A 12,064-nucleotide genomic window follows, 5' to 3' on the forward strand; every position below is an offset into this window, starting at 1 on the left:
GGGGAGGGGAGGAGCGGGATTTGCGGAGCGCGGCGCCGCAGCCGGGAGCCGGCGGGCCCGAGAGTGACCGAGTCACGGCGGGCGCTGGCGGAGCTGCGGCGTCGGACCCGCCTCCTGGAGGAGCTCAGCCCCGGCCAGGCCCGGCCCCATTCCCGCCCCGCGCCGCCTCCCCGCCGCCGCCGCCGCCGCCGCCGCGGGAGCGCTCCCCTGCCCACCCCGCCCCCGCGGCCGAGCCCGGGAGTCGAGTGGGAGTCGGCCGGCCGGCGCGGGCAGCGCCGGGACCCCGCGGGGGACACTGCAGCCGGAGCCCGGGAGGGGCCGCGCCGCCACCGTCTGAACTAGGATGTCCCGACATGAAGGTGAGAGGCGCCCCCGCCCCCACCCCCACCGCCGGGGCCTCGGCCTACCCCGCCCGGGCCGGGCGCCGCGGAGGGCGGCCGGGAAGCGGCGGAGACTTCGGCCGAGCCCGAGCCGGGCCCGAGGCTCCGGGCCCGGGAGCGAGCGAGGGCGGAGAGCCGCGGCGCCGCCGCCGCCGCTGCTGCCGCCGCCGCTGCCGCCGCCACGGCCGCAGCCCTGAGCTGGGCCTGGTGCCGGAGGCGGGGCGGCGGGGCCGGCCGGAGGGTTTGCACTGTCATGGGGCGGGGGAGGGGGAGGGGAGGCGGCGGGGCCCGTTACCGGCGGGAGCCGGGCCCTCGGGACTGATACCGGACGCCGCGGCCCGGCCGGCCGGCCCCGGAGCCGCGGGGCCCCGGCGCGGCCTAGCGCTCCCGCCGTCCCGGAAGGGCCCGGCGCGGCCGCCGAGCGGGGCCACGGACGGCGGCAGGAGTCCGAGGAGCCGGTCCGGGATCCGGCGGGCGCGTCCGGTCGCCGGGAGACGACGGCGAGTGCCCCTGCCTGCGGGCGAGCGCGGGGTGGGCGGGAAGGCTCTGCGGCCGGAGGACGGGAAGCCCCCGCTGGCTGGAGCCCGCCCGGGCCTCGCGGCTAGGCCTCGGCGCGTCCCTGGGCTCGGGTAACCGAGTTCCCGGGGCGGATCCGGCCCGGCCGGGCGAGCAAACTCCCTGCTCGGTCACCCGGTCGGAGGGGGACTCGCTCCCCGCCGGCCGCGGGCCCCTCGCCCGGCATGCGTGTCTCCCTAAACCAGGTTTTGGTGAATGACCGTGGTGAGGTCTGTTAGTGGTCAGGGGGCGTTTTGGACTTTGTTTCGCGATTTAAAAATATGACGGGGGTACAGTTGCAAATCAGCAGATAGCTCTAGCCCGGTTCCAGGGCACAAAGAGAAAAATGTTGAGGGCCGAGGTATAGGCGTTGAGCTGGTAAAAAATAAGTTAACTTCAATTTGCTGCCATATGGTTTAGAAAAGGGGGAGGGGGGTCGTGTTTTCTTTGTTTCACCACCACAGGTCTTTAAGTAAAAAGTATTATGAGACTTGGCGAAAAGTTTATCCTGGTAAGGTTGATGCAAGATTGTAGAAGTGGCTTGAAGATATTGTGTACTCTTGATGTTAAAATACCGTATAGGTGATGTAGGAGTGGAGAAAGTTTAGTGAGCCACATTCGTGTGTGCATCACACCGTTGGAAGGATATTCTTAGGGAAACACAGGCCTTAAGAGTTTCAAGATTGAAAAACTCAGATCAAAATTAGATTTAGAGCAAGTTTCAGGATTTGCATTACAGATTATAATGTAATTTGAGATTAACTCAGAGAATATATTGTGTCCAAGGGTTCTGTATTTTAAAGTGACAAAACTGATACACTTACTGTGTACAAGTGTTGGACATTTTGAAATGATAAGGTACATACATAGTAGAAGCTGTGTCTGTTTTCCCTTTTTTTCTACTTCATGGAAATACGTTATCTTGTAATTTAAAATAAGTTGTAATTAAAGTTGCAATCAAATTTTAATCTGGGATATTAAAGTTTATCTTAGACTGAGGTCTTAGGTACATTGACCACCTTCAAAACAAAACGAAATTGAGCAATGGCTGCAGGCTCTCTTACTCTTGAGAACTGGGAGAGTTACAGTTACAGAATCATAGCAATGGAAGAAGGGTGTTTGAGACCCATTCTCCTTGCTTCAAGAAAGTATCCAGATAGTTCCAGACTGATCATTCTAATTGGATGGTGTCCTGGGAAGATTCCTTTACTCTCAGTAATCTTTTAGAGTAATTAAAATCTCACAGTGTCAACATTCTTGAATGTAGCGCAAATTCTGTAATTTAAGCCCATTTTCCCATTTGTTCCTGTGGAAAGGCATGTGGTCATGAAACTTACATTTACCTTTTAGTTACTTGAATATTACCCACACACATGAACAGCACACTTTTCTGGTAACTTACACAATGCCAGATGTTTCTGAAAAAAGGAACATTCCTATATATCAGTTGAAGACTTATAGTACAGTATTTGACAAGTGATTACTTTTTAAGGGTCTAGTTTATGGCCTAAGGCAGGAATGGCAATCTCATTAAGAATCACATTTAGTTCACCAGATATATGTTTTTGTGGAATTCTAGTTTAGGCTGCCAGTTATTTTCATCGGTGGCAATTTAACCTATCAACAAATGTAGCGTTTGACACCCACAGTATTATAGTTCTTTTCTCACCCTTTCTTCTTTGGGCCAACTAATCCCATTTCTTTAGTGGTATGATTTTTGAGCTCTTTTAATCATCTCTCCACCTCCAAATTCTCTGTAGTTCTTTTTTTCCCTTCAGTAGTGTGACCCAGAACTGGGTGTAGTAGTCTGCGAAAGGATCTGAACTGTGCTGCCTGTAATGTTGTGCTTACATGTGCTTCCTTTTCAGTGCCCTCTGTGTGCATGTCTTTGAACCCATCCTAATGAGTTGCACTATGTTATATGTAACGATGTAACTTTGGACAACACAGCCCCAGGATGGACATCTGTCACACTTAGAGTCTGTACTTGGTGAAGCAGTGGACTACCTCTGAGAAATGAGATGCAGCTAGAAGCACAGAGAAATGTTCTAGCCCAGGGGTCAGCATGCTTTTTTCTGTAAAGGACCAGGTAGTAAATATCGCATGCTTGGCAAATTGTAAGGTCTCTGACCGCTCTGCCGTTCTTGTGTAAAAGTGGACAACATGTACTGAATGAGCACAGCTGTGTTCTGATGAAAAACTTTCTTCATGGAACTGACATTGAATTTCATGCAATTTTCATGTGCCACGAAATATGATTCTTTGTTTTACCATTAAAAAATGTAAAAACCATTCTTAGCTTGCAGGCTGTGCAGACACAGGAGGTGGTTAAGTTTGGCCCATTTTGGCCTGTGGGCTATAATTTGCCTACTTTTGCTCTAGACTAGAGCTTTAGGGAGTTGATAGAACTGGAATTGTTGGGAGTCCAGAAAGGGCCCACTCTGCTTGGTATTCCGTCGTTCCTTTGGGGATTGGGGAGTGAGTCCATGGACTGAACCAGTTCTGTACCCGTTTCCAGCAGTACCATGTAGATTAGGATAGAAGTCATTGTTCCAGAGGTGTGGGAAACAGACTCCCCACCCACCTTCCCACACAGTCTGAGATGGTGGTACTCTACATTGTCTCCTGCTTACCCGTCATGACTTTTCCAACCAGAATTCCAGCATCTTTTAATTCACTTTGTAATGTTCCTGTCACGTTAACAAATGTTTTACAGCATCATTTCCTAGTCACTTTATGTTCAGCATTCCAACACCATCTAGTTTCATGTTATACACAGTGAAACCAGTCATTTTGTATTTCATTTGTAAGAGTTTTTTTTTTTTTTTTACATGTTTCACAACATACTTTCTTTTTAAATACATTTGAAGTATATGTTATTCGGAGCTTAAAAACCATTTAATAGCTTTGCAACTGTTTTTAAAAACACATCAAATTACTCAGTGCTTATTAGCTAAAATGAAATTATGAATGTTCTTACATGAGTTGGAGCCTCATTGATTACCTGGGGTTAGGAATACATTTACTACCTTAAATCATTCAACCTTTTTTCATTCGCTACTATGTATAAGGCCCTGGGCTAGGTGCAAGAATGTGGGAAGAATGAGAGACAAGCTCCGCACCTTCAGTCTGGTGGGGAAGGTGCCTGTGTACACAGCTTCTACACACAAAGTGAAACATGCCATAAGGAAGGGATAAACAAATTGGTGACAAAATAATTACCACCTTCTTTCTTATCGATTTTGCTAATTTCAGAGAGGGAATCTATTATGATTTCTAATTCCTTTTTCTTGAGGGCCTCCATAGCTTTTCTGTGGGCTGCTCCAATTTTGGATAAAATCATTTGAAATTTCAGATAGAGTTCTTATCTCTACCTGATTTATATTTCCCCTAGCTTTTTGAAGATTTTCATATGTAAAAATGATAGTGAATAAATGGACAAGTGATCATATTACCTTACTCTCAGAAGCATGTGATACTGTTTATTTTCAAAATGTACAGTAGAAGAGTAGGTAGGCCATTACTCCAGTTTTTGAAAGTTGTACCAATTTGTGAAATTGTATCACTCTTGTTAGTAGATTTCTCTTCTCTAAAAGCCTATCCAGTGCTAAAGATACACATGCAGGCAATCCTGGAGTGAATTGCAGGAAGTTTGTTTTCAGGATTGGGGACTGCAAAGCCAGAATTGGCCATTAGCATGTGATTTTAATGTGGTGACTTTTGCCTTCCTGTGGCAAAGTAAGTTCCCTCCCACTGCAAAGATCTTTGCCATCATGTCAGGCAACTTATTTTACTTTACAGTCTGTTAAAAGATTATGACATTCTTACTTCAGACTTTAAATTTCAATAAATCATGGATTACATTTACCTTGACTTTCAAAAAAGGATAGATAAGAAGAAAATATTTTAATTTTGGGATCGTTGATTTCATGATTTCTGTATAAAGTTGATTTTGAAGCCCATTTTCCCCGTGTATTGACATTGTGTTTAAGTTAAAATATGACAACGTATAACTTTCCTCTCTTGTTTTAAATTGGAAATTTAATTTGGAAGAAATTCCTTTTAGTCTTAGAATTTTAAGAATTTATTAACAGTCTTGTTTAAAGATTGAAAAGTTTTTCACAGTGGAAAATTAGGAAGCTTCTGATGTGAAATGACCAAATTCCCTCATATTAGGCTTGCAGCATTTCAGAAAAGAAATTCATGCCCTTATGAGTCATAACTTAATTTTCAAAACATCAGCTTTATAACATCTACCATATATATTTGCTGAGGTTTGGATTTTTTTAGACTGGGGGTTCCAAAGTTGTTTTTAGTGAAGATTCAAGTATCATTGGGTTATCCTAAAAATAGTGTTTTCAATTTCATTATAAATATTGCTCTGGGGCTACTTTCATGAGTATGGAAACATTTCCTGTTCTTCATACTCATAAAATTTAAAAGTAGTGCTGTTCGTAATTAAAATCTTTGTTAATAAAAGTTTAATTTCATGTTAATTTTAGTGTTGTGCTAGGAGCCATGATGTTTTTCATTTCCTTAAAATGATAAGGTATACTTTTTTAGTCTCCGAAGTTAGTAATTAAAATTGAGCAAAGAGCCTGTAAGAGGTATGCAGATCGGAGGATTTTTTAAATGTGGTAATTTTTATATATTATCTGTGTCTTGATTTGGACAGGATATATTGGATAAGGCAGGCAGTTTCCTGAGGGAACAAATTACCTACCTTCCATGAGAAGGACGTGAGTGTTTTGGGTGAAAAGAGGGTGCTTGAGGGATGGTAAGGACAAGAGGCCAGGAGGGTGATGGCAGAGAAAAGTTATTGAGGGTGGTCATGAAGCTTGCAAAAGATCTGTAACCACAGGGAGTCAGGAACAGAAAACTAACTCTTGTGCTTGTTGAAATGTCTTCAAGAGCTTGATACCAGGAGGTAAAAACTCAGGGTCCCGTGAAACTAGCAAAAGATTAATTGCCTTGTTAGGCACCTTCCACGGTGCCATCTCTGCTACTTTTCTCACGGCCCTCCCTCATGTTTGTTAATTCATGTTTTTAGCTGTGTCTCTGAACAGTAACGAAGCAGAGTATGGGTCCATCCAGTTCATGTGTATGATCTGTTTATCTCTTCAGGCCACAGTACCAACCAGCAATCCAGCCGACTTTGCCAGTAGCCACAAGGGGTATCAGGGAGAAAGTATGGATGGATCCTTGCAAATCCATTACTGCTATGAGAAAAACAACTGAAACCACAGGAGTGGGTCAGTCGAGTCACCTTCAGCTTGGAGGGACAGACAATAAGTGGGGGAAGCCTCTTGACCTCATGACTCATTGGGTTTGCATGTTATCTTCTGGAGAGGGTGTGTGTGTGTGTGTGTATGTTTTCCTTCTCTTGCTAGTACTCATTGTCACTGTCATGAACTTCAAATTTTTCTAGTCAGAGGATCTTCATTCAGAGAGCCACTGTAGAGTGCTAACTTGGTGAGTTGACCATTAGAACAGGTATATTCAACTATAATTTTTGGTTTTGACTTTTGTTTCTCTTGTTCCTTAAGACCCTGTCACCCTCCCCACCCACCCAGCAGTGAAGTCCTTCCAGTGGCACTCCTGCCTCATTCTCCAGGCATTTTTTTATGCTGTAATTGTTTACTTGTCTGCCTGCCCCACAAACTACCTGAGGGGTAGGTATAATGTTACACTTACCTTTGTACCCTACCACCTAGCATAGTGTCTGGCCTTTGGGAGGCCCAGTGAACATTTCCAGATGATTGTTAGAGATGTTAATACTTGTCTAACAAAATGGCGAGACCGGAAAATGCATTCCTGTTGTTATCTAGGGGAACTGGTTAAGAGGGAGAGACACTGTAGGAAAGAAAACTTGAAACTTTCCTAAAAATAAGAGGGGATGAATAAACTATGTACATAGAATGAAAATAGGGTAGCTGACTCCTGGGGGAATGGCCTGGGACTGGACTGCGAGGTACTGTTTTGTTCTCCTTCTGGCTCTGGTTTCAGATTAACTGGCTGTGGGTTCTGCATATTAATTGCACTGTGTGTGAGTTTTCTGGTTCATGCAGTTATTCGGCGAATATTTATGGACTACCTTCTCAAGTACCACTCAAAGTCATCTCCAGAGCTGGCCACGAGTTGTTGACCCCTGCTGCACGATGATAATATTCAGTGGGTTAGAAACACATGTTTGGGAATTAAATGCTTTCCTGTTGCATAGGTTGTGGCTCTTTTCCAGTGTGCTTGAATTAGTCCTTGAAGTTTATATTTTATGACAGAGTAATTAAATCATGTAAGTGTTTTAATGTTTTGGCAATATTTGCGCCCTCCCTCCCTTTTTTTTTTTTTTTTTTTTTGAGCTTAGTTTCATTCAAGCTTCATAATCACTTCTAATTCTGTCCAGCAGTACGTTTCTTTCTTTAACAATATTATCCTTAGACTGAAATTTTCAACACACATCTGCATATATAAGTATCTTTTTGATATTTAAAAAAAGAGCTCAAGGGATTAAACTTTTTGTATTCAGTATGTTTTTTTGCAAAGTCCTTATGGATATATAGCAACTGTTGGGGTAACTAGACCCTGCTTCCTTCTGTTATTCTTCCTCAACCAGCATTCTCCTTTGGTGTCCTCTGTGATTGTAGAGGTTTGGCAGGGCAAGCAAATGAGAAACTTTCTAAATCAGGAGTTAAAAACATTGAAGTAAAATGGGCAGGGATTATATAAAGGAGTTGTTACAGATGTGTCTCTTCTCTGCAAGAATGAAATACATGCTGGGAGAGCTGGGGTGGGGGGGGGAGGTGGTTGGGTGTTGGGAACCTGGTAGTTTTGGTAATCAGAGATCTTATGTTCATCTTATTAACACTGCTAGGGATTCTGACACTCTGTTCTGCAATTCGAAGTGAATGTAAACTGTTCACGTGCAGGTATAGCTATAGACATTCGTAGTAGTCACAGAGGTGGAGCCAGTCTTCCTTTCCCTGGGAAAAATGGTGATTAGAACCTCAAGTTCTAGTGTTTGGTTACCTGGCCCTTGGTGATCCTCGATTAGGCCAGGATCGAGGAGCTTTTGTCCATGTCAGATGCACTGCACACCTTCATGCTCATTCATTGCTCCATGTCATTTTCTGCAAGTTTTTTAGAAATCACCCAAAGGGAAGAAGAGATAGCAAATCTCCTTGCAGAACTGGGGCGCATAAGCACACCGTCCGATAGAAATCTAATGCAAGTCGCATGTGATTTTAAATTCTCTGGTAGCTACAGTAACAAAACTAAGGAGGTGAAATTAATTTTAATAATTTAATGCTTTAACCCAGTATATACAAAATAACATTTCAACATGTAATCAATATACAAATAGTTAATGAAATATTTTTACATTCTTTTTTCTTTACAACGCTGTAAAAATCTAGAGTATAGTTCACATTTAACACCTTTCAATTCAGATGCTAAACTTTCATAAAAAGTGCTTGGTCTTAGCTAAGAAACACTTAGACTCATACACCGGGGGTCTGCTAATTCATCTTTTGATCATATACTGTCTCTTTTTGTAAGTACATGTCGATGCAGTATGGCCATCCACTTAATGGTCCGTTCGTTAACATTCTGGATTTCTGTTTCCTGAATTTCTCTCCTAAGAAGCTAATACTTTACCTTACTTTTTCATTTTAAAATTATTTTTAACCTCCTTTAGCTACATATAACCATCACAATAGAAATCCACTTTATAAACAGCTATGAATGTATATAAATTCTAATCCCTTTGCAGGTGTTCAGGTTGATGAGGTGTAAGTAATGGCTTTGGGGTGATTTTAATGTGAGTTTGGGGGGTTATTTTTAAGTCCCCTGCATTGGCAAATGTAGAATTTGCAAAAATTGTTACAAGTCCATTTCAAGTTCTGTTGTGATAAATTCATCATTTGGTAATTTTTGTAGATATATTTCATTGTAATGAGATTAGATCTCTAGTATCCATATCCAAAAGGCTCTTGGCATGTAGCAATAGAAAGAGGTGGTTATGATTCTTTTTTTAAGTAATTTTAAGGAAACTGATTATGGAATTAATACTTAGCCCACTATCCAGGTTAGCCACCCACCAGGTGACTTCTCTTTTGTACTTATTTGACTTATTGTTTTAGCCAGTTACAGCTAGATTTGCAGGTGAAAATAGACTGTTTGGAAGACAGTCTGTTAAAAATTAAAGACCTAGTGTTTTTCTGTCTTCATTTTACTGGAGCAACAGCTCCACTGAGCAGTCAGTTTTATGGGTTTGTTTTTTGTTTTTGCCCTTCAGAACCCCTCCAGCCAGATCACTGGAACATCAGGAATCTGTGGCCTTTTTTTTTTTTTCCCTCTTTTTAGTATAAAAATGCTAGCCCTGTCGTTTTTGGGTACTCTCGTCAAAGTGTGGTTCAGGACCAGCAGTAGCAGCGTCACCTGGGAACTTGCTAGACATGCAGATTCTTGGACTCTACCCTAGACCTACTGAATCAGAACTTCTGGGGGTGGGGCCCAGCAGTCTGTGTTTTCACAGGCTCCTACCTGGACCCAGTTATAACCAAAAGCATTTTTTTGCATGAGGTGGTTATTGCTGGTGACGGGCACACAGTGGTTGTGGGACCACTTTTGTTGGTATGATACTAATCCAATGGAAATGGAGCTGATGGAGCTTGGCCTCATTCTTCTTGAATGTCATGTCACCTGAGGAGGTGGAAGAGGAGCGTAGCTCCCCACTCCAGACTCGTTCTGTTTGTCTGTTTACTCAGCACATATTTATTGAATGTGTCCTTTGGGCCAGGCACTGTTCTGGCCACAAGGAAACCATAGTGAAAAACAGAGAAGCCTCCTTTCCCTCTGACACTCACACTCTACTAGAAGGAATATGTCGGTGGTGTATGGCCTGTGAGTCAAGCTTGGCCTACTGCCTGTTTGGTAAATAAAGTTTTATTGGAGCATAGCCCCATTTCTTCATTTCCATGTTGTCTAAGCTGCTTTGTGCTACAGTGGCAAAGTTGAGTGGTTGTGACAGAGAAAGCGGAACATATTTACTCTCTGGCTCTTGACAGAAAAAGTTTGTGGATCTCTGGGAAAGACCATAAAAGAACAAATAGGTAATAGAGTGTTAGGAGGTGACAGGTGTCATGACAGCCACACAGCTGGTGAAGGTAATAGAGAATGGGGGCTACTTTAGATACGGTGGTCAGGGAGGGCCTTTCTGAAGACAGAACTTTAAAAGAAAAAAATTGAATTGAGTGAAGGATGTTTAAAGAAGAAGGGCACAGCAAGTACAGAGGCCTTGAGACTTGGAATGTTCTGGGAACGGCAGTGAGGCCATTGTGGCTGGAGGACAGTGATCAAGGGGATTGAGGTAGGAAATGAAGTCAGCGTAGCCAGGCCAGGCCCTGCAGACTCTGCACTGTGGGCTGCAGGGTGTTAGTGCTTTGAGAAGTGCAGTGTAGAAGCCCTTCTTTAGAGGGATCTTTCTGGCAGAGGCTGGAAACTAAATACCTAATGTAGCACATTCCAGCATCTCTAAGAAACATTTCTTTATGAACTTTCCCATACACTCATCGCTCTAGGGGTGTCCACCAAGTAGGAGAATGGCAGGGAGTAGACTGCAGAGCTAAGAAAACACGTTGGAGAGAGGTAGATGGGACACTACTGAGGAGACCAGGGTTTCTAGAACAGGAGAATCCCATATGTAAGTCCTGACTTCAAGTTCAGGCTAGGAGTCTGTTTTCTGTAAAAGAAGGATACTAATGCCTCTTTGGCCTCTTTCCAAGGGTGGTTGTGGAGATGAAATGTCAGCACATGTAAGAATATTTTCTAAGTTAGATAAAGCACTGCACAAATGTAAGGTGATGGTATTTTTATTATGGGAGATAAGATTAGAAAGGAAGATTGGAGCAAGGTAGATAGGGAAGGGTTTTGATTGCCACACTAAGGTCCGTCTTTTCCTCTTCCCATGCAGGTTATGGAATGGAAGGGGTGGGGGTAGCGCGTCAGAAATTTGAAGCAGAGGAAGGGTGTGATGGAGAGTGGCATGTTACAGGGGGATTAGTGTGGTCGTCTGTGCAGGGTAGCTTGGTGCCTGTGGCAGGGACCAGTTAGAGGCTCTTTGACAGTATGAGCTTGAAGTTAAAAGGACCTGAATTAGTTAATGACAGAAGGAACAAAAAAGAAAAAAATATGACTTGAGATGAAGTCTCATTGCGAGAGAGCAAGGACTAAATTATAATTTCAAAACAGCCAGCCAGGGTGCTGAAAGGATAGCAGGTTCTTCTAGTAGGTAAGGAAGATAGGAAGGGAGAGGTGGGGAAAAGATGGGAAAGAATAATTTTCAGCTTTTTACATTTTGAATTTAAGGTGGTGGTAGGCCATTAGGTAGAAATCAGGAGTTGAAAAACACTGGGGCTCAGGAGAGAGAAACCTTGACTAGGAAAAATAATTTTATAGCCCCCTACATTGAAGTCTGGGGATTGGCTAGATTTCTGAGGAAGAAAGCATCTAGAGAAGGGAGCATTGGCGAGCAGGGGGGAGAACTGTGATTGTAATGTGACTTGGAAGCCACAGACGTCTCTGGCCACCCATCATCTGCAATAGTGCTTGTCATGCAAGCGTTGACTTACTCCTTGAGATGTAGGCTTCTTTGAATAGGGGTGCAAGGTAGAGTAGAGGAAGAGGTGGGAAGGGGAGAAACTAACACTAACCAAACAGCTGCTGTAGTAATAGTAATGTTTATGGAGTGCTTACTCAGCATTTCAAATGTACCAACTCATTTAACTCTCCCAACAGTCGTCTGAAGTGTGTAGTATTATCCCAGTGTAATAGGTGAGGAGATTGAAGCACTGAGAAGTTCAGTACCTTTCCCAAGGTCACACAGTCTGTGATGGAGCTGGAATTCAAACCGAGGCCTGGGTTCTCAACATTAAACTACACTCTGTACCAGGCACTTTATAGACTGGTTCCTACAGCAGGAATCTCAATTAAAAGGGTTAGTAAAATTTCAAAACAACATAGCAAGATATGTCATCCTGCTTTACAAAAAAGGAATTTGAGTCTAATTAGGAGAGGTTAGCTTATTTGTCCTAGTGACACAGGTAGTAAGTGGTAAAGCCAGGACTTGAACT

At 43.7% G+C, this 12,064-nt stretch overlaps 1 protein-coding gene across 2 annotated transcripts in view; it reads left to right on the forward strand.

The window, feature by feature from the left end:
• The first annotated feature begins 203 nt into the window (after positions 1-203).
• Positions 204-12,064, forward strand: part of KCMF1 (potassium channel modulatory factor 1) — a 72,451-nt gene continuing 60,590 nt past the window's right edge. The window contains exons 1-3 of one of the 2 annotated variants that reach the window (XM_057741898.1): positions 670-880; positions 6,060-6,187; positions 6,482-6,607. In XM_057741898.1, coding sequence (XP_057597881.1) covers positions 6,130-6,187; positions 6,482-6,607 — 184 coding nt within the window. In that variant the 5' untranslated portion in view covers positions 670-880; positions 6,060-6,129. Of the gene's footprint in view, positions 360-669; positions 881-6,059; positions 6,188-6,481; positions 6,608-12,064 lie in introns of those variants that run through there. The other variant, XM_057741899.1, reaches the window with a different exon arrangement.

This window comes from Hippopotamus amphibius, chromosome 7 (genome assembly GCF_030028045.1).
Source record: "Hippopotamus amphibius kiboko isolate mHipAmp2 chromosome 7, mHipAmp2.hap2, whole genome shotgun sequence".
In the NCBI taxonomy this organism is placed as follows: domain Eukaryota; kingdom Metazoa; phylum Chordata; class Mammalia; order Artiodactyla; family Hippopotamidae; genus Hippopotamus; species Hippopotamus amphibius.